At 43.1% G+C, this 26,810-nt stretch overlaps 2 protein-coding genes across 2 annotated transcripts; one reads left to right on the forward strand and one right to left on the reverse strand.

Moving 5' to 3' along the window:
* Positions 1-3,605: 3,605 nt before the first annotated feature.
* On the reverse strand, positions 3,606-17,998 carry LOC118526461 (NACHT, LRR and PYD domains-containing protein 12-like). Its single transcript, XM_078064003.1, has 4 exons — positions 17,414-17,998; positions 5,437-5,570; positions 3,879-4,049; positions 3,606-3,777 (listed from the first exon to the last, which is right to left on the reverse strand). The coding sequence occupies exons 1-4, from the start codon at positions 17,996-17,998 to the stop codon at positions 3,606-3,608; spliced, it is 1,062 nt and encodes a 353-aa protein (XP_077920129.1).
* Positions 10,933-12,346, forward strand: TEX13B (testis expressed 13B). The gene is made up of 2 exons (XM_036077733.2): positions 10,933-11,388; positions 11,496-12,346. Exons 1-2 carry the CDS (start codon positions 10,933-10,935, stop codon positions 12,177-12,179), a joined length of 1,140 nt encoding a protein of 379 aa, XP_035933626.1. The 3' UTR covers positions 12,180-12,346.
* Positions 17,999-26,810: the final 8,812 nt, after the last annotated feature.

Consider the following 26,810-nt stretch of genomic DNA (forward strand, 5'->3'; position numbering starts at 1 on the left):
GACTAAATCCAATGGATATACGTTTCAGTACTCATCCTTTTGGCCCTCTCTGCTGCATTGGACACTGTTGAGTACTTCTTCCTTGAAACTCACTTTTCCCATAGCTTCCAGGACACCATTTCTCTCCTGGTTTACTCCATGGGTTTTCCTTTCCATACCCACCTCTTAAAAGTTGGTATTGCCCAAGGTTAATTCCCCAGAGATGTTCCTCAGAGGTTCTTCTCTTCTCACTCTCCCTAGAGGAACTCATCCATTGGCATGGCTTCAGCTATCATCTCCGGGGCACACTCCTATATCCAACTGCCCACCTACTAGAAAACTTCCCACAGTGTCCAACAAGTACTTCAAACTCCACATGTGTGTCCCCAGTTAAAACCCATTGACTACAAAAGAAGGTACAAGCTCTTTCAAGTGTGTAGTGAGGTTAAGATTTTAGTTTTTAATGGATAGAAGCCAATCTTTATCTAGCAAAGTGAAATGAGTAACCTTGCTAAATATGAAATTGTAGGGTAAGTAGATATTTAATGCCATGGAAGTGTAACAAGACCTTGAGAATTTTTTTTGAGTGACTTAGCAAAGGCTGCCTTACCTCTTGATGTGTAGAGCTCACTGTTGGGCAAGAGGTGGGCCAATATGCTTAGGAAGCCCAGAGGTCTTCTGGGAATTAAGAGACCAATTACTCTCAACCCCTTCTTTCCAAATTTAGAATTAGGAACATGCATCAGGGTGAGTTAGGGGCCTTTATCCAAGGCCCAGTGCCTGGGAAAGGTACCAAGGCCCATAAAATAAAATTATCTTGATGAAAGAAAAAGGCTCAAGTGGGGCCCCTGACCCAACTCAGGGGCCTACACCTTTCTGGGGCAAGGGCACGTCTCATATATACATACACCTGTGGTTGATTCCAGGAGCTCCTCTAGACCCAACCACCCTGACACATATAATACTTTAGAGAACAACAGTTGCATGTTTATGTGTGGACTAATATATCTGTAACCTCAGAGCCCAAGTATGATGGCACTGCAGGGCTAGCAGGGATCCAGACCAGCCAGGGCATCACTGTCTAGTAACCAAACTTCTGTGGGACTGGTTAGGGTCAGTTCTTAAGATCAGCTCCCTGTGGCAGTGAGAAACAGAGCAGCAGTGGACTGGCTCTCCAACCAACTTTGGAAGCAAAACTGGCTCTATCTTGGGGACCAGTTTTGGAAAGATGAGGAGAGGCCTCGAAATGGACCACTACTAGAGTATGTGAGAGAAAGAGAGCAATGACTGAGTTTTCACTCAGAATTCTGCTAACAGGTCTTATTAACCACATATGGCATACAAGGCCTTGCCTACCCCCTTAGTCTTACTTCTTGACACACTCTGTTTTGTACTTTATGCTCCAGCAAGAGCAAACTCCTCGGATATTTCCCACCCTTTTCCCCATCAAGTACCATAAACCATGCAGTTTATTGTCTGGCTACCTTGTTCATGCTATCTCCTGAGCGTGGGCTACCCTTCTTCATCTTTACCCCCATTTCTCCTGGCTATTAATAGTCCTGAGACTTAACTCAGGTGGTCCTTCCTCCAAGAAGCTTTCCCTGACCCTCTTGGGCTGGGTGAGTTGTCTCCTGCCAGGACTCCCTTAAGACCACATGATCGCCCTATTGTATTCTTCAGTTTATGTGCCTGTCTCTACCACTAAGCCCCCTAGCCCCTGAAGAGCATAGACTGTCTTATGTCTTATTTACTCTTGTCTCCTAGCACCTGGCACACTTGCCTAGCACATAGCAGATATTCAGCAAGAATTTGTGGAATGAATGAAAGTGAGCTCTGCCACCCTAAGGCCACAGCCTCTTTTATTCCTTGACCTTCTGAATGTCTAGACACTCAGTCTTTATTGAACATGTCATTAACTGTCTCCATTCCTTGCCTCCAGATGCTCTAAATTACTAATGGGTCTTCTATATGTATTTACTGTATGCAAAGCTGAGCCAGGAACTTTATGGTGGGGGGGGGAGAATACAATGAGGAATAAGATTCAGCCCCCACACTCCAGCAACTCTTAGAAAATAACCTTCTTCCTCCAGTCTTTGCAATTTCCAGCTGAGACTCCCCCTTTTAGAAGGCTCTCCTGGAATTACACCCCCTTTCAATCCCACCACAACATTAAATCATCCATAATTTCCTTTCACCTTACTTGGGTAAGTATATATTTCTATTAATTACAGTTTGTCTTACATATACTCTAACAATCAAAATTGATTTGAGGTCAGTGGATGGTGTCTATTCTGTGTGTGTGTGTCCTTTATTTTGTATTCTGAGCTATTATTGCACACTGTTATCAACTTGTCGACTGACAAGTTATAAGGGTTTGAAGGTTGTCCTGAAAACACAATGGAAGCACATTGGTTAAAAGGCAAAGAGCAAGAGATACAGGAAACAATGTAATAATTTACAATAAAAAGCAAATATGGCATGCCATCACAAAATAATTTCTCCTCGCTGTCACTTAAGACCTTTGCTGAAGCATACACGCTATAGAGCGCTACCACATTAAATTACTCAGTATTTGAAGAGACATTGGGATTGATCGTTAAGCTTATTCCAACCTGTTGACAATATAGACTGCAGTTACCTCTTTTGAGAAAGACACCACGGAGTGGAGGTCCCTAAATCTCTGAGGCTCATCATGTCCTGAATGATTCTCTCTTTCTGGGCAGTAATCAGCGCACTTTCAAGCCTTTGAAACTAACACACTTCACTCTGCTAGTAGAGAACCAGCTTCTCTTTCAGCCAGACTTGTAATCAGGCCTTTGTGTTGTTTTCATTTACACTTCAATCCGTCAAATTGGCTTTGAAATGTGGAATTTTTGCACTCGGCCTTTATTTTCCATTATGTGTTCCAGTTCTGAATGCCAGAAATGAATGGCCATTTGGTCACTGGTTAGCTGCCAACACAGCATAGCTGTGTCCTAATTAAGAGCAACTTCGTGTGTCATGCCAGCCTGCTGAGCTGGCAGATGGACATTGACCAGAAAGGGTCAAGACCTCCACTTCCTATAATTGCATCATTACAGCTTCATTTCCTTGAGTCTTGAAGACTCAAATGTAAATATTAAGGCCCCTGGCAAGTATGAGAAGAGAAAAGGGAAGGAATCTAACATTCGTGGAGCACACCTATGTGCCAAAGGTTGTACTCGGTACATTTGCAACTGAAGTTTCACTTCATTCAATCCCCCTGTCAACACCAGATAGTCAGGTACTAGCATTAGCTCCATTTTACAGACATGGATACAAAAGTTCAGGGAGGTTAAGTAAGCATGGCTATGTAGCTAGTGATGCTAAACCCAGTATTGAAGCCAGACCTAACAGAATCTAGATCTGGCACTCTTCTTCCATGCTGCTTCTCTTAGCAGTGAGATCCAGTGCTGCCTGTTCTCTGCCTCTAGCCCTGTCCCTGTGCCCAAGGAGGAGGCCTACTGGTCATTTCACTTACTTTGATATTTTGCCTAGGCATGGCTTGCCCTCAGTTTTTCTTCTTTCCTCACTGCAGTGGGCTATGATCAAACCCCACATGTCTATCTTGACCCCCTCCCTCCCACCTCCCCCGCCATAGTAAGTTACTAGAATGTCTGTAGTTTACAGATTGGCTGAATCAGTGCATCATACAGCATTTGCACTCCGAAATCCTTGAGGTCGTTTCCACTTAGGTCTAGCGATGTTAGGTTCTCATTTCTGTTGAGGACAGAGGCAAGAGCTCCACGGCACGCATCTGTGAGACGACATTCTGCTAGCCTATGGGGAATTGGGGATTCAAGAAAGTTCCACAATGACCCTCCATCTCATATAGAGCCTGGAACAAGAGCCCAGTGAGCAAAGAGTCGCTGTGCACTTACCACAAGGTCTGCGGTTTGCAAGAGGGGTGTTTCAGCCCTTCACACAGCACCTGCATACCCTCGTCCCCTAAGGCATTATCACTGAGGTCAAGGTCTCTTAGGTACTCACTGGTGTAGAGTGCACTGCACAAATCCTGACAACACTCTCCAGTCAGGCGGCAGGTCCACAATCTGCCAGGAAGTAAGGTAGAGAAGGCTGGCATCATTTCATCTGCACTGAGTTACTTCAGGAATTCTGTTGGCCCACTAGAAAAACACATTAGAAACTCAGAGTATCGTGTGAAAAAAAAATCCCTTGGGCCAGGGCCAAGCAGAGATTGTGGAGAGGGGAACATTTCTACTCCCTAAATTATTTGGTTCTTCATTTATTGCTTCCTTGGAGATTCGATCACCAGGCCAAAAAATACTCATTTAATTTTAAGAGTTGCTGAAACATCAGGAAACTCTGCCTGTGGCTATAGTCCACGATCCTTATGCCAGATCCTTTAACTGACAGTCAGGCTGTTTTAATCCTTCGCACAGCAATTTCAGTCCCAAGTCTTCAATTTTGTTATTAATTAGAAGCAGCCTTGTCAGGCTCTGGGTGGAGCTCAGGACTCGGGCAAGGGACTCACGACAAGCTGCAGAAAGGGAACATTCAGAAAGCCTGGAGGAATGGGGATACCAAGGTGGCCGTTAACCAAGGAGTCCCACTGAATCTCAAGTGCCAAGGCCCGTGAGAACAAGGATAAGCACTTACACAAGAGTCTTGACAATACCCTTTGCATGCTGCAGACCTTCACAGAGATGCTGTACTCCTGTGTCCCCCAGGGCATTGGCAAACACAAACAGCTCTTTTAAAGGCTGACTCACTTGCAGGAAAGAAGAGAGCTCCATACAGCTAGCATCTGTTAGCTACTCAAGCTACCAAGAAAAGGAGAAGTAAAATCAGCCACTGCTGTCTCTTAGCTTTCTGAGAATGTTTTCCTAGCCTCCCTTCAAGTTCCAGCTCCTGGCACACCTCCTTCACAAACCCACTTCCTGAGGTCTCCAGCCCACAGTGACCTCCTACCTTTCCCTGGGCTCATCTGGCATTTCTAAATGATTCCACAGTGTTGGCCACTTCATTACACATTGAATTGTGTTGTTCTCCAATTGGTTCATATCTGTGTGTCCTAAAGGGCAGCCTTGTCACTTGTCCTTCTGATAACTCTACCCACATCTAGGGCTGTGTTGGGTGCATTGTAAATATTCTGAATATTTAAGTAGTGTCATTCCTGTAAACAGGCAAGATGGCTGTATACTGGAAAGAGCAGGAGATGTGGAGACAAATTTTGGAGTCACATCCTGACTATACCACTTTTGAGTGATGTGACTTTGGACAAGTCATGTTTCCCTGTGATCTTCAGTTTCCTCATCTGTACAATGGGGATTAAAAATCCATTTTATATGGTTATTGGAAGGAATGAATTGGGTGAAACAACTTCTGCCAAGCCCAAGCACAGATCCTGGCACATAAGCAGGCATTTGCCAAGTTCAGTAGTCCTAAGATGATGCCAGACAGTTCTAAGAAACTTACTCTAGCTTCTCCACTTTACCGTTGGAATGTCTGAGACCTTCACAAAGATACTTCACCCCTGTGTCCCCCAGGGGATTTTCACTCAGGTCCAGCTCAGCGAGGTTTGGATTGCAAATGAGAACAGAGGCAAGATCCTTGCAAACAACCTCTGAGCTTTCAGGGAGAAAGCTAGCACACAACCTGGAGAGGAAGAGAGATGAACAGAGACAGAACTGGCTGCTTTATTGTCCTACTCACCCCCTACCCACAGTACCTCACGCGCAAAGAAAATAAAGGCCCATCTATACAAGACTGCCAACCTTGATAACGTCAAAGCCTCCAGGGGAGAATCGTACTTTGCCCCCACAACACTGTGTCCCCCAGTGGCAACTCAGGAAGTGTTGACCGCCCCACCAAAAAAGTGTTGGGAGGAAATATCAAGATGACCTCATCTCATTTTAACTCCCTGCATGAATTTAGAATTCTAGCTCACAGCTTCTTTCAAATCCCATGGGGGAAATGGCATAATATCTTTAATAAGCTTTATAGTCAAAAGATCTAAAAAGTTCATTATTCATTAATTTTCCATCCTTAGAGATCCAGTCCACCATCATCATCCATGTAATATTCCTTCTTTGGGACAAAGAGTGGTTTTTACCGACCTTCCTGTCTTCTTAATCTTTGTTTCTCCATATTGAGTAGTCTAATTTCTTGAATCCCAGCAACTTTTTCTTCCATCACTTTCAAGAATTTCTATGATATATACTACAATCTTTGAGTCCTCAATTTCCTCTTGAGTTACCAGGCTCCAACCTTAGCCTTGAAGAGGGCTCATAAGTACACATGTCTATATCTCCCCAATTTAGAAATTTTAAAAAGAGGCATTTGGGGGGAAAAAAGGAGTTTCAAAGTGAATTTTAGAAAGCTTTAATGTTAAAGAGCGTTTGCTTTTAAAAACCCCACATATAGGGGCGCCTGGGTGGCTCAGTCGGGTAAGCGTCCGACTCTTGATCTCAGCTCAGGTCTTGATCCCAGGGTCATGAGTTCAAAGCCTGCACTGAGCTCCACTGGAGCTCAGTGTGAAGTCTACTTTAAAAAAAATAAATAAATAAACCCACATATATATTGCGATGGTTAATTGTGTCACATTGGCCAAGTCATATATCTAGATATTTGGTCAAAAATTATCCTAGATGTATCTGGGAAGGTATTTTTTTAGATGAGATTAACATTTAAATCGGGGACTTTGGGTAAAGTAATTTACCCTCCATAATTTGGGTGGGCCTTGCCTAATCAGTTGAAAGGTTTTATAGAAATAGACTGACCTCCCGGGGAAGAAGAGAGAATTCTCACAAGCAGAATGCCTTTGGACTTGAACTGCAACATGAGCTTTTCCCTGTGTCTCCAGCCTGTTGGCCTACCTTGCAAATATTGAACTTGACAGCCACCCTAATCCACATGAGCCAATTCCTTAAAATAAATCTCTATACGGTTGACCCCTGAACAACACAGGTTTGAACTGCATGGGTTCACTTAAACACGAATTTTTTTTTATAAATACCATACAGTAGTGTAAATGTATTTTCTCTTCCTTATGATTTTCTTAGTAATATTTTCTTTTCTCCAGCTTACTTTCTTTTTTTTTTAAAGATTTTATTTATTTATTTGAGACAGAGAGAATGAGAGAGAGAGAGCACATGAGGGGGGGAGGGTCAGAGGGAGAAGCAGGCTCCCTGCCGAGCAGGGAGCCCGATGCGGGACTCGATCCAGGGACTCCAGGATCATGACCTGAGCCGAAGGCAGTCGCTTAACCAACTGAGCCACCCAGGCGCCCTCCAGCTTACTTTCTTACAAGAATGTGGTATATAATACATATCATATACAGAATACGTGTCAGTCAACTGTCCATGTTATCAGTAAGGCTTCCAGTCAACAGCAGGCTATTAGTAGTTAAGCTTTTGGAGGGTCAAAAGTTATACGTGGATTTCCGACTGTGGGGGGTGGGGTTGGCGCCCCAACCCCCGTGCCGTTCAAGGGTCAACTGTATATTTATATACATCTTATTTGTTCTGTTTCTCTGGACAACCCTAATACATATATGCTAAACTTTTTTATTAAAATCATTACCATGGACTTTGAAGTCAGATACATGTGGGTTCTGAATTGTGCCTTTGCCATGTTATTTGGTCTTATGACCTTGGGTCCCTATTTCCTCATCTGCGAAAACAGAGATAATAATCTGAAACCTCTCAGAGCTGTTTTACAATTAAAGGAAATCACAGATACAAAGCAGCCAGCACAATGCTCAGCACAAAGTGATTGTTCAACAAGTATGCGTTATTATTATAGTCATTGATGTTATTGTCACCCACAAAGAAAATTCTTTTCCTAAACTTGTTGCACAGGAACAATTTTAGAGACTGTCACTTTTATTCTTCCTCTCCATGATTCTTCAGAATGTGTTTTGATCACACAACATCCATCTTCAGTTGCATATTTAAATTTTTTTTCTTGCAGCAAGGAAACTAATAGTTACAACTTACTTGAGCTTCTGTAATTTGCAATTTGGATCTTTTAAGCCTTCACAAAGCAATTTCAAAGCTGAAGCTTCCAATTTGGTTTCACTAAACTCCAGATCAGTGAGCCACCGACTGGTACTGGAACAACTGCCAGTGCCCCACAAGAAGCAGGAGAGAGAAGGTGTCGGTACAACCTTCAGAGAATGACCTCATTATCTTGTGCATGTTTTGCCCTCCCCCTCGTGCAAACAGAAATGGACCAAAAATTATACAAACATAGACAACAAATTCTCCTGCTATCAGTTACCTCAATGTCTGTAAGATACAGTTTGGCTGTTTTAATCCTTCACACAGAAGCTTCATTCCTGAATCTTCCAGGGTATTTTTTACAAACTCCGTATCTGTCAAATACTGGTTAGTTTTAAATGCTAAAGAGAGGTCCTACCACAAGAAGCTGTGAGGTGGCAGAAAATCAGTCTGTGTGGAGAAAAAGACATTTCAGAGAAGAAAGAAAATAGGACTCTCTTTAAAGGTATCTGTTTGTACCTTACTGATGTAATGAATTCTTTCAATACACTCAACAATTAATTTATTGGGTGCTTACCACTATGCCAGATGCTGAAAACACGAAAATAATTAAGACCCAGACCTGGCCTTGAAAGGTACTGCACGTGGTATGCATACGGTATCATGGGGACACAGAAAGGTAGCACAATTCTGCCTAGCTTGGGGTGGGATTTGGAGGACCAAGAAACACTTACAAGAGAAAGAAATATTTGAGTGCTGTTGTGAAAGGGGAAGAGAAATTGAACAGGAGTTAGGTGGATGAAGAGAATGGGAGCAGGGAGAACAGGAGGAGCCCAGGGACATGGGGCACTCATGGAGCAGCCTGGGCAAAGGCTGGAAGACAAGTGAGAGGATGCTTTGTTTGAGAACCTGCCAATTGCAGCTGACCCTTGAACAACTCAGGGGTTAGGGGTTCTGACCTCCACACAGCTGAAAATCTGCCTATAACTTTTGACTTCCCCAAAACTTAACTGATAATAGCCTACTATTGACCAGAAGCCTTAACAGTAAAATAGTCAACTAACACATATCTGAAGGTTATATGTATTACATACTGTATTCTTACAATAATAAAGTAAGCTAGAGAAAAGAAAATGTTTTTTTTATTTAAGAAAATCGTAAGGAAGAGAAAATACATTTATAGTACTGTACTGAATTTATTTTAAAAATCCACATATAAGTGGACCTCCACAGTTCAAATCCTGTGTTGTTCAAAGGTCAACTGTATTTACTATGGCCTATATTAAAAGACTAGAAGGATATATATCAAACTATCAATAGTAGTCATCTTTTAGGTTGGGGAAGGGCAAGATTATAGAGATGCATTCACCTTATGGATATTTAAAAATTATTTACAATGATCATAAGTTATCAAAAAATAGTTTAAAAATTTTTTAAAACACATGATTATTATAAATAATTTCTACAATAGAGAAAAATATAAAGTTTTTTTAGTACTATATTCCTACCACCCCAAAATAACCACCGTTAACATTTTGGTACACGACTTTTCAGATTTTTAATGCATGCATACATATAGAAATACATGTTTTTGTAACAAATGCAATCATAGAAATATGTATTTTAAAAAGATAAAAACTTTTTCCAGACCTCCTCTCCAGTTCCACTTCCCAGAGATAACCAATGTTAAGAGTCTAGTGTATACCCCCCCATTCCCTTCTTCAAGATCATAGAAACATACACATACACACACACACACAATTTGTATATTTTACAAAAATGCGATCATAGAAAACATTACATCAACTTTACATGCACTTTGTTACTCAGTACTCACAGTAGGCCCATAGGTAGAAACTAAGATTCAATTATAGCAGAAGGTCATCTAGTAAGTGGCAAAGTAGGATTAAACCTTAAGTCTGTCTGGTTTTTCCAGTAGGCTTCAGAAAGCCATTGGAGGTTTAAACTGACATGCTCATATCCCTCTGACGTCAGGGTAGGCAGGAGACAGACCGGATATCAGAGGGCTGCAGGGGTAAGAAGATATACAGGCAGGGGGAGCCGGACTAGGGTGGCTGGGGTGTGAAGGTGGACAGATTCGAGGCATGGTTTCGGGATGAAATGGCCAGAATTTAAGACGGTTTGGGGCGACTATAATGTTCAGTGCTGAGCCAATGGGCGACGAAGCCGTTTCCAGGCTCCACCCTCTTCCTCCGAGGGGTATGGAAAGCCAGTGACGGTTCTAGAACATTCCATCTCTAGGACACAAGGGCCCCCTGGCGTGGGACAAACCATCATGGAGGGGGGTGGAACTTCCTGTACTTGATTATGAATACTTCACGTTCTCGATTCTAAGTCTTTTCTAACCACTCTTGTTGTTTCCCACCGTCAACGACTTTCAGCAATGTAGCGGGTTCTTTTAGGTCCTGGAGTTTGGGAGGAACCTTTCTCACAAATTCCCTCCCACCCCCACTGTCTCTGGAAGTTGGAACAGTCCTAGAGTAAAAGCCTCGAGGGTTGGTCCCAAGACTTCCTTTTCCCCCCCGGAGTCCTCGGAGGGAAAGGTGCGCTCTTTGGGCTTAGTCGGTAGGCGTGGTTAGCTGGCACCCTATCTGGCCCCAGCATTGGAGGTGAGGTTTGGTGGGAGGTGTACGGGGGTGGGGCAAGCCAGTCAGAGGGCCTTTAAGAGGGTCTGAGGGGGGAAGGGAAAGGGCGGGGCAGCAGGTGGGTGGAGACTGGGGGCGGCGTGTTGGGGGGGCCGGGGTGAGGGACGGGGGGCAAGTGGGGGGGCGGGGGGAAGTGGGGGACGGGGGGTGGGGGGTCAGCAAGGGGGGCGAGGGGGAGCGTGGGGCAGGCGGTGAGGTGGCCAGGGGAGATGGGGGGCCAGGGGGGCGGGGAGGGACCCTGCAGAGTGGACAACTGGTTGATTCATCCCACAGGGACAACCAAACCCCTAAGGTGCTCAGTCGTCATGTCCTTGAAACCTGACGACCCCAGTGCTGGGTTCCAGCACAACAATGTGGTGGCCTTCATCAATGAGAAGATGGCCGGGCACACGAAAGGCCCTGAGTTCTACCTCGAGAATATATCCCTGTCCTGGGAGGAGGTAGAGGACAAGCTCAGGGCCATCCTGGAGGACAGCGCGGTGCCCAGCGAGGCCAAAGACGCCTGTGCCTGGAGCAGCCTGGCCCTGGGCGTGCGCATTGCCCACAGGCAGAGCCAGTTACACAAGAACAGGGTACAGTGGCTGCACGATTTTGCCAGAATGCATAAGTCCGCTGCACAGACCTTGGCCACAGACCTAAAGATGCTCACAGCGCAGCAGGAGATGGAGCGCAAGGAGTCAGCCTTCCGGCTGTGGCAGACACACGCAAACCTGGTGGAGACACAGAAGGAACGGGACCTCCTGAGGTGGAAGCTCTTCCAGGTTGTAAGATTATCTCTACTTGATCCCCACCCCATCTCCCTGCCCCGTCCCCAGAATGGGTCTCAACTCTGCTCTCCTATCTCCAACAGCTGGGGCGTATCGGGGAGCAGGGCCAGGCCTCAGAGCCAGGCCTGGCCACTGCCAGTGGGGCTGGGACAGAAGGGGCCCATGAGGAGGAGGAGGAATCCCAAGCTGCTGCTACTTCTGTTACTGCTGCTGGTGCCACAGGAAGAGGAAGAAGAAGACAGAAGGATGCACTGGGGGCAGAAGCCGCAAAGGAGCTGGGTGGAGGCCTCATGCCCCTGGTTGGAGCCATGGAGCAGAAAAATTACACCATTGGTGGGCAGAGGGAGGGAGATCTCAGGTCAGTGGAAACAGCCATGTTTTATTTCTCTGGGACCCTCAAGCCTGGGTCCACAGTCACACCATCACCCCTCCCTGTCCAGCTCCCTGCCTCATTCACATATTCCTACTCATGCCCCTCATCCCCCTTCCCACCTGTGCCCGCACCATCCCCACCAGCAGCAACATTCACAGCAGGAGCTCCATCTCAGACATCTCCCCACTGGAAGCCCTCTGATGTTAGCTCGTGGTCTGATGGGGGGTCCCAGGGAACACACCTTCAAGAATCCCAAAGAGACAGGAGAGACCCTGAACCCCATCAGCAGAGAAGACCTCCCATGTTTCGCAGGCCTGGGGATTGGGACTGCCCTTGGTGTAAAGCTGTGAATTTTTCACGGAGGGAAATTTGCTTCCGCTGTGGGAGGGGAATCTGGCTGCAAAGCCCTTAGTAATTTTAGAAATGTGAAGCCCCTGAACAAAAACATATACCAGTGGGAAATCAATTTTCAAGGTGAGGGAGGAAACTGGGTGGAGTCGGGGGAGGGGATGAATGGGAGAATGGGGCTAAGGGAGTGGGAGGGAGGTGGGATGGGAAGTGGAGAGGGTATAGATTGGCAGGGAGAGACATGTTTTGATTGATGCCCTTTGTGTTCCAGAGCATTAGCATTCCACACCCCAAAAGTGCTGTAGCTTCTGTTTGTATGTGTCTCCCTCCCCAACCCAAGTATCTGGTGGACCTGAGCAGCCATGTCTATGGCAACCCACCCCTCTCCCCACCTAGGCTGTGTATGATTGGAGCAGGAGTGGACACCTGACCCATCCTGAGCCAAACAGGTTCTCACACTAGAGAATGTGAACAGAGAGGCAGATTCCATAGTCAGGGTGGTGTTGGGTAAGGAAACAGTGGGTTATTTGGAGTTGGGGCTGAGGCCACAGCCAAGGCCTGGTCCTGGTTGTCAGGGAGCAGAACTGTGTGCTTTATTGATGTCAAATGTCTTTTAGAGGATGTCAGAATGAGGCCCCAGGGAGCAGATAAGGCACAGAGAAGCAGCACAGGAGTTGATCCTGCAACCTCAGAGATGGAGAGAGTGGTGGCATGACCACTTTTCTACTTCCTGCGATTGTGCTGCATGAAAATACACTCTACACAGATCCCCTTTTCTTTAAGCTAACTTGAGCGGGTTCCTGTTCTGGGCAGCCAGATTATTTCCAAGTCAGAAATTGGCACCAGAAGAGCAGCTGCAAACCAAAGACTGTCAAAGAAAATGTCGGAACTGGCTGGGGAGGAGTATCAGAGAGTTATGGGTATAGTGAGGATTCCTGCATCCCAAGAGTCTCCAGGAATGAACTGGACGGGAAGCTTTTTCATGTTCTGATCAAGTTATATTGTGAGAAACGTTCAAAACAGGCCTACAGTTAACCCTGGGCTTAAAACACAGCAGAGATTTGCCATCCCTAAGAAAATCCTTTAGGTCTACAAACAGGAAGCAAGGAAGTGCAGTCAGGGCGAGCTCTTCGAGTACTTCTGGCTGTGAAGGGAAGGAGTGGAGTTGGATACAGGGCTGAGAGAGGGTTCTTTGGAATATGGGAGAAACTTGAACCATGGGGAAGGAGACAGCTGAAGAAAGCTTGAAAACACACAATGTGTAAAAGAAGGAGATAGACCCTGCATACTGTATTGGAGGCATGTCCATTGTACTATTCAATGAAAAAATACAACAGCCAGTTCTGTGTGTGTGAAACAAAACCCCCCAAAGTTCTGTAACTCTGCATATGTATGATATGTATATTATAGATTTATATGTGCCTTATGTTATAGATTGATATTTGAAAAAGCATAGAAAAGGTCTGGAAAGACATTTAGCAAACAAGGTATTACCTAGGGAGGGTGAGATCATCAGGGTCAGGGGATGGTAAGCAGGAGGTGGGGTGTTGGGGATATAAAGTGGGGTGGGGTCTGGGACAGTAGGGTGGAGGGCTTTTAGATCGTTATGTACTTATGTGTTGTGTAAAATGAAATAATTAAATGCTTACAAAAATAAAAAAAAGTGAATTTACTGGCTTGGGTAGGATTGGAAAGGCCGCCTCTTCCTCTGGGACAGAAGGGAAGGAGAACAGACACTGATCTATGCGGTGAGGGGTTTGGAAACAAGGGGGCTTGTGCCTTTGTGCTCCTGATGCTGACTGACAAGCTGACAAGACACCTGAGAGTGAGCAAGAAATGAAGGTCAGGCCGGGGGTGGGGAGCTTCTGAGCAATGGCACTTTGGGGAGTAACTACAGGGGATGGGGGTGAGACATGGAGGGAGAGAAAAAGATCACTGAGCTGCACGGAATGGGATAGGACCCAACAAAGAAAACCAAGGAGGACGACGGTGGGAATCTGGAAGGAGAAGCGGGGGGTAGGTCCAGGAGGGGCACCAGACACAAATCTCTTAGATGCTTTAATCTGCCACCTACTCCTGCAGCAAAAATAGCACATACAAAAGGGGAAGAGGCTGGAGGGGCCAGCAGGGATCTGTGCCCGACTCTCTACCCCTTCTAGGTTCGTAGCATATCTTCTCATTTGCTGTTCCACTGTGGAGAAGCTGAGCACTAGTTATATTTTGTTTTCAGGTCTGATCAGTGCAGTTTCCAGCAACCCCATCTTTACCTTGCAAATACCTAAGTGTTTAAAGCAAAGTTCAACTTACTTCAGGTCTTTGATTTTACAGTATGGATTACGCCGTGCTCGGGAGAGCACGTGTAGCCAAGATACTGGCAAATTGCACAGCTGGAAGGACCTAAAAGAGATGAAAAAGCAAAAATAATTTACAACAAAATAGTTAAAAACAAAATTTTAAGTAAAAGGTTAATTTTGGCTTCTGTCACCATACTAGTATTCATTCACCTCTTCTAAAATCCTTAAGAGGTATTACCCCATTTTGCAGATAAGGAAATTAAGGCACAAAAAAGATATTTGCCTAAGGTCACATGGTAGGAACAGAACAGAGGTCAGCACTCCGGTCTGTCTGACTTCAAAGCCCAAGCCATGTTACTGTGTGCCAGGCACCAAGGTAAGCACTTTACATAGACAAATCATCTGGTCCTCAAAACAATGATGGATATTTTAATCACCATTTTGCAGATGCTCAGAGAAGTCAAGTAACTTGCCCAAGCTATCTTTATAATATAACTATTTCTTGGTTGTCAGTACTAATAGAAGAATTAACTATAATTGAAAACTAGAAAAGTTCATATGGTACTTTTATTTTTAATTATTTTTTTATAATTTTTTTAAAGGTTTTATTTATTTATTTGACAGAGAGATAGCACACGTAGTGGGGAGCAGCAGGGAGAGGGAGAAGCAGGCTCCCCGCCAAGCAGGGAGCCCGATGTGGGGCTCAATCCCAGGACCCTGGGATCATGACCTGAGCTGAAGGCAGACGCTTAAAGACTGAGCCACCCAGGTGCCCCTTCTTTTTAATTTTTTTGAGGAACACCCAAAGAAAACAAAAACAGTAATTCAAAAATATATATGCACCCATATGTTTAGAGCAGTATTATTTACAATAGCCACATCATGGAAGCAACCCAAGTGTCCATCGATGGATGGATAAAGAAGATGTGGCAAATATATACAATGGAATATTACTCAGCCATAAAAAAGAATGAAATCTTGCCATTTTGCAACAACATGGATGGGCCTAGAGGGTATTATGCTAAGTGAAAGCAAACAGAGAAAGACAAATACCACACAATTTCACTCATATGTGGAATTTAAGCAATAAATGAACAAAGAAAAAAAGACAAAAACAGACTCTTAAATAGAACAAATTGGTGGTTGCCAGAGGGGAGGTAGGTGGAGGATGGGTGAAATAGATAAAGGGGATTAAGAGTACACTTACCTTAACAAGCACTGAGAACTGTATATAATTATTGAATCACTATACAGTACACCTGAAACTGCATGTTAATTATGTTTGAACAACAAAAAAAAACTAGAAAAGTTCAATAGTAAAATCTCAGTCAACATGCTTATGATAGGAATATTTTGGGTTAAATTTTGAAGAAAGTTTAACCCTCTGATAAAGGCAATAGGGTTAAGATAGGGACTCCATTTAAGGCTGATTTTCTGGAAATCTAGAATGAATCAGAAGCCCCTTTTTGTTTCCATCAGTGTTTAAAAATTCTCAATGTATTTGTCCATTATTTTATTTTACAGTATACATCTGGATTGAAACTGTCATGAATTTGTCAAGACACTAGCCAAGGTCCTTGGTAATTCTAAGTCCATGTAACTTCTCTTACCCCTTCCACACTAATCCCAAACACAACTCTTGCTGCACTTCCCTTCCCCCTCCCACCTCCCTCAAACACACATATCCCATGGTCATTTCTATCTCTATGCTACTGCCCAATGAGGAAATACAACTATCAGAGAAAAGACTTGGGTTAACTCACTCCCCAAGTACAGCTCTCTGCCCAATTTCTTCTTCTCAAGGTCCCCTACCCCTCAGGTGGTCCCACAACTAAAGGATTGCAATGTCCTTTTTTTTTTTTTTTTTGGTGAGAGAGCGAGAGCACATGCACAAGTTGGGGGGGGGGGCAGAGGGAAAGAGAATCTTAAGCCAGCTCCACACTCAGCAGAGAGCCCAATGTGGGGCTCGATCTCACAACCCTGAGATCATGACCTGAGTGGAAATCAAGAGTCAGACGCTTAACCAACTGAGTCACCCAGGCACCCCAGCAATGTTCATTTTAACCCAAGTATTGAGAACAGACTTATGACCAGTGGCATTTTCTAGATAACACAGGTATAAATCTTCTTGGCTGCTTTAGTCAATAAGTCAGTAGAACTCTGTTTTTAGTATACAGGATCTGTATTATTTAAGTGGTTTACCTAAGCCTCTTTGAACCCTTTGTAAAGGTGCAAGCTCTGGACCCTTTGTGAAGGTGCAAGCCTGATGGAAAAAGCCCAGGCTTTACGGCAATATACACAGGAGTGCAGTTCTGACCCTTACCAACCTGGAGCTCTTTGAGGTCTCAGTGATGAAGTATATGTAGGGGAGAGTGATGACCAATTCAATGTTAAGTTTACCACCTTTTTTAGAATAGTCATAGACACCAAAATATCAGAGTCCTCAATGATAATCTTGATTACTTACATGCTCACAACACTTTATAATGATAGAGCACATTCGCAGAGTGACGGAGGAGACTAATCCACATATCTGTAGTGCCTAGCACAGTGCCTGGCACGTAGTAAGTGCTCAGAAATGTTAACTTTCCCTCATTGTCTACCAACGCTAGTGTTCAATATGTGATAGATAGTCAATAAATCCTTACTGGGGTGACGGACATAAAATAGGGAAAGTGGAGATGATTCATTTTATTTATCAATAATGCTCCAAATGATCATGTGCCTGAATACTTGAAATAAACACGAATGCCTATTTTTTTCTGAAGGCCAAAATACCGGAGAAAAGACATTAACATACTCACTGATTAAGTGTCAAGGCTGGTGGCATGAATGCGGAGGCTCGCTCTGGCTCCTCAAATCCAAGTAGGTGCTGAGACTTCAGAGACACTGACAGGTGACTGTGACTGCTTTTTACACAGAATGACATAGCCAGAATGTCCATTTTTGTATAGGTAGGTTGAAGCAATGTAATTGACTATAAATCATCAGTTATCCTTTTTGCATGTTCTTCTTCCTGAATCTCATACAAATAGTGGAACAAGTCTGTTGGCCCCATCTGTAATCTAGAAGATTTATCCTTTCTTTCTTTCTCAGTCCACTTCAATAACTCCCCTCGAAGTCCTGGAGAGACTTTTCTTCCAAAAGTAGTTTCCACGGCCTTTCCCTTTCCTTTATGTAAGAGGCCAAATAAGAACTGTATCGTTAGTGATGAAAACCCTTTTCCATATTGTTGGAATATTTCTTGCCACGTTTTCCCCACTTGATCAAAAACCATCCAGTTGCTGTCATTCTTCAGGGCACAGAACACAGCAGCCAAGAACTCTTGGAAACTGAAGTGAAGGAAAGTGTAGACATTGACAACGTCTTCAGTTTTTTTCAAAAAGTGATTTAGAAAAGTGCAGCTGATATCATATACTCCTATCCCATGTCTCCTGAGGTCACTGACTTGAACTAGGACCTGCTGGTTCTGGGGTCCCCCTGCAGCCAAAGAGCAAAGGCCCCACAGGCAACTTTGTCCCTTCCACACCCACATGCCTGTAAGGGTTTTGAGGCACTTGGAAAAGTAGAACAGATACACATCAGTCATGGTCTGAAGTGACCTCATAAGAGTCCTGTCACCATGTCTCTGTGACTGCAGGACACTGCAGATCATCCAGGTGATGATGGGAAGAGAGGACATAATGTCAAGGCTTTCATTTTGTCGAAGCTCATAAAAGACCCTCATTGCTGCATCAGCACCTGAAAACTGACTCAAGAAATACGCTCTCTTTTCAGCATCTGTAAACCATACAAGCTCTGCCTGGATAGGTTGTTTGTTAACAGAGAGTGGAGCTTCTTCATGGTTGTAGGCCGGGCAGTTATCAGCAGGGAAGATTTGGGGAACAGTTTTTTTCCTCACAAAACTACATAAGAGGGTCTCTACTGGCTTCTTCTCCTGGAAATTAGCACTAAGATCCTCTTCCTGGTTACCTACAGGATACTGAAGCTCAGGGAAGCCATCGAGAATGAACAGAAGCTTCTCTGGATATACAAGAATAATGTCCAGGATTGGTCCATCTATATCTTGAAAAGTGTTAATGATCAGGTCGGCAGCACTCAGGTTAGCAATATGGCTTATTTCTCTGCAGTGTACATAGATGAGATAGTCAGACCTGCCTGGAGTGACCATTCCTGCTGCCCAGTCGAACATGAACTTGTGTACTACAGCCGTTTTCCCAATCCCCGCACATCCCTGAAGAACCACAGCTTGGGAGGAGCTGGAGCCCTCTTCATTGGGATCAAATACATGTTCCATCTCGATAAAATTATCTTGTTGAGGAATCCCACACAGTGTCTTTTCTGATATACCATGTTCTTTTACAACAAGCAGTCATGACTCTATATGTCTGCCATGGTGATAATATTTATGGACTCCTATGTTTAGGTATTTTTCTTTTAGATGTTTTCTAAATATTTCCTGGTAATCTAATGAGGTGACACCAAGAGTTCGTAATCACAGAATCCGAGACAACAATACAAACAACTGTAACTCATACCACCCTCTCCACTAGGACATCTTAAAGGGTCCTCCAGTTTTACATGTCTAAACCTGAGCTCTTGATTTCTACATGGCTGCCCCTCCAAAAAACAAAAAAAACAAAAAACAAAACCCTCCCCAGGCACCTCATCTCAGTTAAACGGTGCCACCAAGTTGCTCAGAAAAATGTTAGGAGTCATTCTTTATTTCTTTTTCTCCTCTTGAATCCTCCACATTCAATCAATTAGCAAGGCCTATTATTTATACCTCCAAAATAAGCCTCCAATTCCTTTATTTATCTCTACATCCTCAAATACCACCCAAGTACAAGGCACTATCAACTCTTTCTTGGACTGCTGAAATAGCCTCCTACTCATCTACTCTAGCTTATCTATGGCCCCCCTCCACACAGCAGCCAACATGATCTTCTAAAAATACCAATTACATCATGTGACTGCCGTGCCCAAAACCTTTCAAGAGCTTTTCATTGCACTTCATATAAAATCTAAAACTCTTACCTTATCTTACAAGGTGTACTGTGAATCACTCTCCTCAGACCCTACACTCAAGCCACATTAGCCTGCTTTCAGTTTCTAACAAATGCCATGTTCTCGGGCGCCTGGGTGGCTCAGTTGGTTGGGCGACTGCCTTCAGCTCAGGTCATGATCCTGGAGTCCCAGGATCGAGTCCCACATCAGGCTCCTTGCTCAGCAGGGAGTCTGCTTCTCCCTCTGACCCTCTTCCCTCTCGTGCTCTCTATCTCTCATTCTCTCTCTCTCAAATAAATAAATAAATAATCTTTTTTAAAAAAATGCCATGTTCTCTCCCACTTCAGGGCCTTTCCACTAGCTATTCTCTCTGCCTGGAACACTCTTCCCGCTCTTCTCGTGGAGAGCTTTTTCTCATCCTTCAGATCTCAACTTAAACATCACTTCCTAGAAGAGTACTTGCCCGACCACTCGATTTAAAGCAGATCCTCTCTATTATTCCCTTTCCCGGCACCCTGTTTTCGCTTTATAGCTCTTATCACAATTTATACTTGTGTTGTTTATTTTTTCACTGTCTTTCCCACTAAACAATAATCTACATGAAAACAGGGACCTTACTTGTATTCTTCACCATAATACCTTAAGTACCTAGCATGGTGCCTGGCACATAGTAGAGACTCAATAAGTAATTATTGAATATGGCTATAAATGCTTTTGAATTAAAAACAAGTCACTTATTACTGCCTATTCTGTGCCAGACCCTTTACTAGGCTCTTTATATACATTTCTGATTTAATTCTTACCATAATCCCACGAAGTAAGTATTATCCACATTTTATGGTTAAGGACATTGACATTTATAACCAGGGTTCTGAGTTCATGGGTGTACAATCTGTGCACGGGTCTCGTGCTCAGAAGGAACCATTGGTGTAATGCTCTGCTATTGCTATTTTGAAATTCTGAATACTTTTGAATAAGGGGTCCTGCCTTTTCATTTTGCACCACAGCCCACCAATTATGTGGCCAGTCCTGCTCATTGCATTAGATAACTTGTCCAAGGTTCAACAGCTAGTAAGTGGTAGAGACTTAATTAAGATTAAGGTTTGTCTAAAGCCATGGTCTATATGCTTAAATACCATACTACATAGCTTTTCACTTTCTGCAACTAGAAAAAATAATCCAAGGAGTCAGTTATCAAGTTTAAACTTCTGTTAGGTGAATGTCTAAGCTAGCATTTCCCAAATAACCGTTCCTTGGAGCACTATTTTGCAAGATATTAATAAGAGAGCTGTGGAAAAGAAGTCCAGTGGTCGAATAAGTTAAGGGGAACGCACCCTTTGTCTCCTTTTAGAGTTTCTCAGTGCATGTTAGCATGTGAAAGGATCTGAAATGGCCTACAGTAAAAAAGAAAAAAAAAAAAAGGCTGTTTAATTTGGTTTAATCCAGCACTCTCTAGTCCTAAATGACTATAGAACCCTTTCCTAAGAGCGAAGTTATTATCTCCTGGACCACAGTGCTCCGTAGAACTGCTTGGGGAATGCTGATCCAGGTAAGTGTTGGCAAACTTCCTCTGTAAAATTCTGTAAATAGTTTAGGCTTTGGGGTCTCTGTTGCAGTAATCCAACTGCCATCTTAGCTTGAAGGTAGCCACAGACAATATGTAAATGAGTGGGCATGGCTGGTTCTAGTAAAACTTTATTTACAAAAACAGGCCCCTGGCTTGATTTGGCCCACTAGCTGTAACTTGCTGGCCTCAACTTAGAGTCTGTTCTAGCCATCAAGTTCGTACGAATGGTGCCCGACCACCATCAGTGGTCCTGCTAGTATTCAAATACCTACTCTATGTGATCTAAAAGTCCTATTTGTTAGAAGATATCAATGGTTGCTGTCCAATGAATATGGGGGGAGAGATGGGAATGGAATGCGGACGAGAAGCCAGGTTTATAGGAGGCATTTTTCACAAAACAAAATGAGAGTAAAAGAGAGGAAACATCTACCTGTGAGATCCTTCCATGAATATGGAGCCTGAGAAGTTGAAGCAGCTGTGGGAGGAAAGAGTTGGTATATGTTAATAAAAAAAGAAAAAGAGTAGCACAAATACACCTTCATATCAAAACACGAAATATACAGAAATTTAGCCACACTGTTAGAGCAATTCACACTGCTCCCCAGGCAGAAATACAAGGAAGTAAGTCACCTCACATCTATTCCAACTTACCCACAAAATTATTTTATAACTAATGTGAGACCTTCACACACATATATTTAGGGTATAAACATTTACATTTATATGCACTGTAAGGAAAATTTTAGGCATTAACTTAAAGAGGCATACAGTATTTGAAGTGACTGTTTCTGGTATTTTGCTTTCCTCTGAGCATTAGCCTATTGCTTTTGTTGAAGCTTCTGTTAAGCTTAACTTGTTAATGAGAAATAAGGCATTGCTGATGTTAGTGTGACAATGACCTACAATTTAAATACATATACACAGAGACTCAGCCCAAATACTCACACATATAGGTATATAGATAGAAATAGACAAATGCAGGCACGCGTGCATACATACACACACGCACATGCGCACACGCACACACAGCCTCCACATTTCTATAGGTTTTTAGTACTTGCACACCTTTAAAAGCAAGAGTGAGATTTATACTTGGGAGAAGGTGTGACTAAGTGGATAGGAGGAAGCAGACTCTGGAGAGGCAGATGTTAGAATGTCACAGAAATGGGCAGGCAAGTGAGTGGTCCGTTGAAGATAACCAATTTCTATTCCTCATAACTAAATATTCCTTGGAGTTCAGGAATCAGCCACAAGGGGAAGGACTCCAGCCATCTTCGCTCTTTGCTCTTTTGGGCTGTCTCCTGTCAAAATCTGTGGTTACAGTAAAGGGAGAGACTTGAGGGTCTTTTAGGGTTAAAAATGCTTTGGGGATCATGGAAAACAGTAGAAACCACAGTTGCCTCTTCTCTTTTCTTTTTCCTCACTTCGGAAAACACAAAAATTGTGGAGACATTTTCAAGAGATTATTAATGGGTAAATATTGTATCCATGTAATGTCTCAATATATATACACCTATACACATGCAACACAATGTTAAAGATTCAAAAAAAAGTCCCGAAGTCCATGAGGAGAAGTAGGAGAAAAAGAATGAACAGGATTATCTAGGTTATACCCTCTCTTACCTCATTCAGTTACTCACCTTTCTGTTCAGACAATAAACTCCAAGTACAAGCAGGTTCCATATCTTTTCTTTTCTTTTGACTGTTGATCCTGGCAAATCTAAGAAGACTGTAATCCAAAACAGAAATGATGACTGAAAGGCCTAGTGGAGGCTCAAAGTAAAAAGGAACTCAAGAAAGACGACTCAAGGCGTTACAGAGTTGGGGAAGAAAGAAGGCCCAATAATCAAGTGGATTGCTAGGGTGGGACTATGGGGTCACAAGAAGATAGATGAAAACCAACAGTCTTTAACTTGAAGAGGAGAAAAACTAAAAGAGGGTAGAATGTCTGTAAACTTTTGAACAGTACAAATATGGGAAATGTGAAATTGGGCTCTGAATTGGGTTACTAAAGGAAGCACAGGATTTAGACAGTACACGTCTAATGTCTAGGGTCAAGATAAAAAAGAATGACTGTGTCTTTCCACAGCATATTTTTGGTGCCATTAATAAAGAATTCTAAGACCATAGATTGGAATACTGTGGTATAAGAGAAACAGTCTACAGTGTTAGGGGACATAGGCCCTAGATCCATTTCTATAGCTATGGACCTATGGACCTTGAGTAAGATTCTTCTACTTTCTGGATCTGTTTTATTATTTTCACAATGGCTGGGGGAATGTTAGCCCAGGTTTCTTTCCAGGTTGAACACTGTAAGATCAGTGGTTCTCAGTCCTAGCTGCATATTAAGATCACCTTCATTATCACCCTCCAGAATTTTTTTGCACTATTACTTATCACTTTCTAACACACTTGGTAATTTTCTTATGTGTACTGCTTATTGTTCATTTTTATTCTTTCCCACCTAAATTGAATTATTGGCCCCAATTCTCAGCCTTTGCCATGAACTTTGCAAGTCCACACAACAGAAGTGAGGCTTCTTTCCCCACCTCCCATGCTTGAGCTCAGCCTTGAGACTTGCTTTGGCTAATGAAATATACACAGATGTGACTCAAGCAGGGGCCTGAAATATGCTTGCACAGTTGGACACGTCCCCTCCTGTGATTCTACCACTGGCAGGAGATGAGCCAGGAGAGACACAAGCGCCAGCTAGTACAGTGGTCGGAGGAGAAATGCATGAAGCAGAGCCGCACCAGCTTACTCACCATCCTGAAGCAACTAAAGTAGTCACTCCAACCTAAATCAGTTGCCCCACAAAGCCCTGCTTAACCAGCTGAATCCTGGCTGGACTCCAGAAATGTGAGAGTAAGTGCTTAATAAGTTCTTAGTTTTTCATGCCACTAAGATTTTATAATTGTTGCTACGTATCATTGTGACAATAGCTGACTGATACATCTTGCTAGGAATTAAATGCCTAGAGAGTGCTTGGCATACAGAAGACATTAAATGTTTAGTGAAGAAGTTGGATGAATGAATAAAATCTTTTTAAAAAAGAAATCCCAGGCCTAGTCTGCATTCCTGATAAATTAAATCAGAATATTTGATGATGAGGTTTGGCATCGATTTTGTTTAAAGCTCCCCAGGTGATTCTAATACTCAGCCAGGGAAGAGAGCCACTGTTCAAAGATTCAGTTATTTTTGATAGAGGAGAGTGAACTGGTGATGCACACAGGCTTTGGAATCAAACAGAAGTGTCCAAGCCCTGACTCTACCACTTACTATGTGACAACCATTGAATTAACATCTCTAAACCTCAGACTCCTCAACTGTTAAATAGGAATAACAACAGTACTTGCCTTATAAGGTTATTATGAACATTAAATGAGATAATGCATATAAAGTCTTCAATACACTATATGGTACACAGCAGAGGCTCAATAATCCTAAGCCATAGCTAATATTGGCATTGCTATATCATTTGATACGAAGTAGAAATGTCTTTGAATTCACGTAGACCTTACTTAAATTTCATTTCCACTGCTTTCTAGCAATATGTTGAGTAAATTGATTAAAGTCTGAGACTACAGTAGCCCATCTGTAAAATATGGCGATAATAATAATTTCATTAATGTGTTGTGAGGATTAAATTAGATGACATACATAAAACATTTAGCACAGGACCAAATGCAATATAAATGAGTATGAGATGGGAAATAAGCTGACATTTATTATAACTGACAGAAAGAAGTTACATTCCATTAAAATATCCACATAACAACTTCATTCTTACGAGATGGAATGTTCCCAGCACAGTGTTATAGTCCCATGCCCCGGACTCTTTTCCCAATTACTAGGAATATCATGTCCTCCAAAACAAAGAAACAATCCTCCAATTACAAATTGCTCCGTAAGTGTTCCGGCCCTCAGGTAATGATGCTGGAGGGATGCATGGCCACTTACTCTCTTCCTGGGAAATTTCAACCATGCCCATTATTTCAATCATCCTTATAACCTCTAATTGTTTATCCCAGTCTAGCCCTCTACTCTGCAATCTACATTTATACATCTGAAGATTTATTCAACATCTCCACTTGGATGTTAACGTCCATCTTTTTCTTACCTCCTTTATTTGGTTTATCCAGCATTCTTTCACTGATCTTTGTTCTGGTAAGAAACCCTATCCCAGGGGCGCCTGGGTGGCTCAGTCGTTAAGCGTCTGCCTTCGGCTCAGGTCATGATACCAGGGTCCTGGGATCGAGCCCCACGTTGGGCTCCCTGCTCAGCGGGAAGCCTGCTTCTCCCTCTCCCACTCCCCCCTGCTTGTGTTCCCTCTCTCGCTGTGCCTCTCTCTGTCAAATAAATAAATAAAATCTTTAAAAAAAATTAAAAAAAAGAAAGAAACCCTGTCCCTCTTAGTGGAATAATCAGATTCTCTGTGCCTGAATTTAAAAGCCTGAGGGGAGACTTATAAGGACTAAGGTTCTGCTACCCAAATACTCCAAGCTTTCTTAGTTCTGGACCTCCTTGAGTGCCTTGTTTTTCAGCATTTCCTTTGGTTTTGATCAACTCCAGTAGTCTTCCAAAAATCAGAACCAAGTTCTATTGCCTGCAGCTAAAAAAATCCCTGACATAGAAATTATACCAGAGAGTGAGTTACAGTCAACAGACCTTTGGGGGGATTATGGGGGTATTTTATAACTGGTTATTAGACTGAGTAAAAGGCTGTGAGATTCCAGGATAGGAAAGCAGTATCCATGGTACTAGGATCTCCATTAGAACATATCACATCTTGGGGCGCCTGGGTGGCTCAGTCGTTAAGTGTCTGCCTTCGGCTCGGGTCATGATCCCAGGGTCCTGGGATCAAGCCCCGCATCGGGCTCCCTGCTCCGCGGGAAGCCTGCTTCTCCCTCTCCCACTCCCCCTGCTTGTGTTCTCTCTCTCGCTGTCTCTCTGTCAAATAAATAAAATCTTTTTTTTAAAAAAAGAACATATCACATCTTTAATGCAAAGTAGTACAAGATGCCCTCTCCAAGAAGACAAATCAAGGTAAGAGGTTTCCTCTGGGCAGCTGAATTACAAAAGGGTAAAATGGTGCTTCTTTCTCTGGGCTGAGTCAGTACCAAACTAGGGAACACAAGTTAGACAGCAGGATATGGGCTAATTTCAGTCCCCATTCAGACGCTTGGCTATGTGCCTCTTCAGTCAACAAACTACACAACTTTTCATGGTGACTGTACATGGTATGCATGCTGCCAAAAATAGAAGAGAAATGCTACAAATTTAAACATCAAATTTCAACTCCAGGCCTAAAATGAGACTCTGCTTTTTTAAATTGAGATTTAATTCACATATCATAAAATGCACCCCTTTAAAGTATACAATTCAATGATTTGTAGTATCTTCACAAAGTTTTGCAACCATCACTATCTAATCCCAGAACATTTTCATCACCCCAAAAAGACACTGTGCCCTTTAAGCAAACACTCCCCATTCTCCCCACCCCACGTTCCCTAGCAACCACAATTCTGCTTTCTGTCTCTAAGGATTTGCCTATTCTGGACGTTTCATATAAACAGAATAATACAATAATGGTCTCTTGTGTCTGGCTTCTTTCACTTAGCATGTTTTCAAGGTTCATCCATGTTATAGCATGTATCAGTACTTCATTTCTACTTATAACTGAATAATAATCTATTTCACATTCACTAGTATGGCTATAACTTTAAAAATGGTAAGGATGTGGAGAAATTGGAACCCTCGTTTATTGCTTACGGGAATATAAAATGGTGCAGCCACTGTGGAAAAGTTTGGCAGGACCTCAGTAAGT

This window comes from Halichoerus grypus, chromosome X (assembly GCF_964656455.1).
Source record: "Halichoerus grypus chromosome X, mHalGry1.hap1.1, whole genome shotgun sequence".
Lineage (NCBI taxonomy): Eukaryota > Metazoa > Chordata > Mammalia > Carnivora > Phocidae > Halichoerus > Halichoerus grypus.

Excerpts from the sequence above, each read along its gene's own strand:
- TEX13B (XM_036077733.2), top strand. The coding sequence starts at position 10,933 with ATGTCCTTGAAACCTGACGACCCCAGTGCTGGGTTCCAGCACAACAAT. Across the intron at positions 11,389-11,495 it reads TGAGGTGGAAGCTCTTCCAG|CAGGGCCAGGCCTCAGAGCC; the intron begins GTTGTAAGATTA and ends CGTATCGGGGAG.
- LOC118526461 (XM_078064003.1), bottom strand. The coding sequence starts at position 17,998 with ATGACTGATGTGTATCTGTTCTACTTTTCCAAGTGCCTCAAAACCCTT. Across the intron at positions 4,050-5,436 it reads GGTAAAGTGGAGAAGCTAGA|ATTGTGGACCTGCCGCCTGA; the intron begins GTAAGTTTCTTA and ends ACTTCCTGGCAG. Across the intron at positions 3,778-3,878 it reads TGCAAACCGCAGACCTTGTG|GCTAGCAGAATGTCGTCTCA; the intron begins GTAAGTGCACAG and ends AATTCCCCATAG.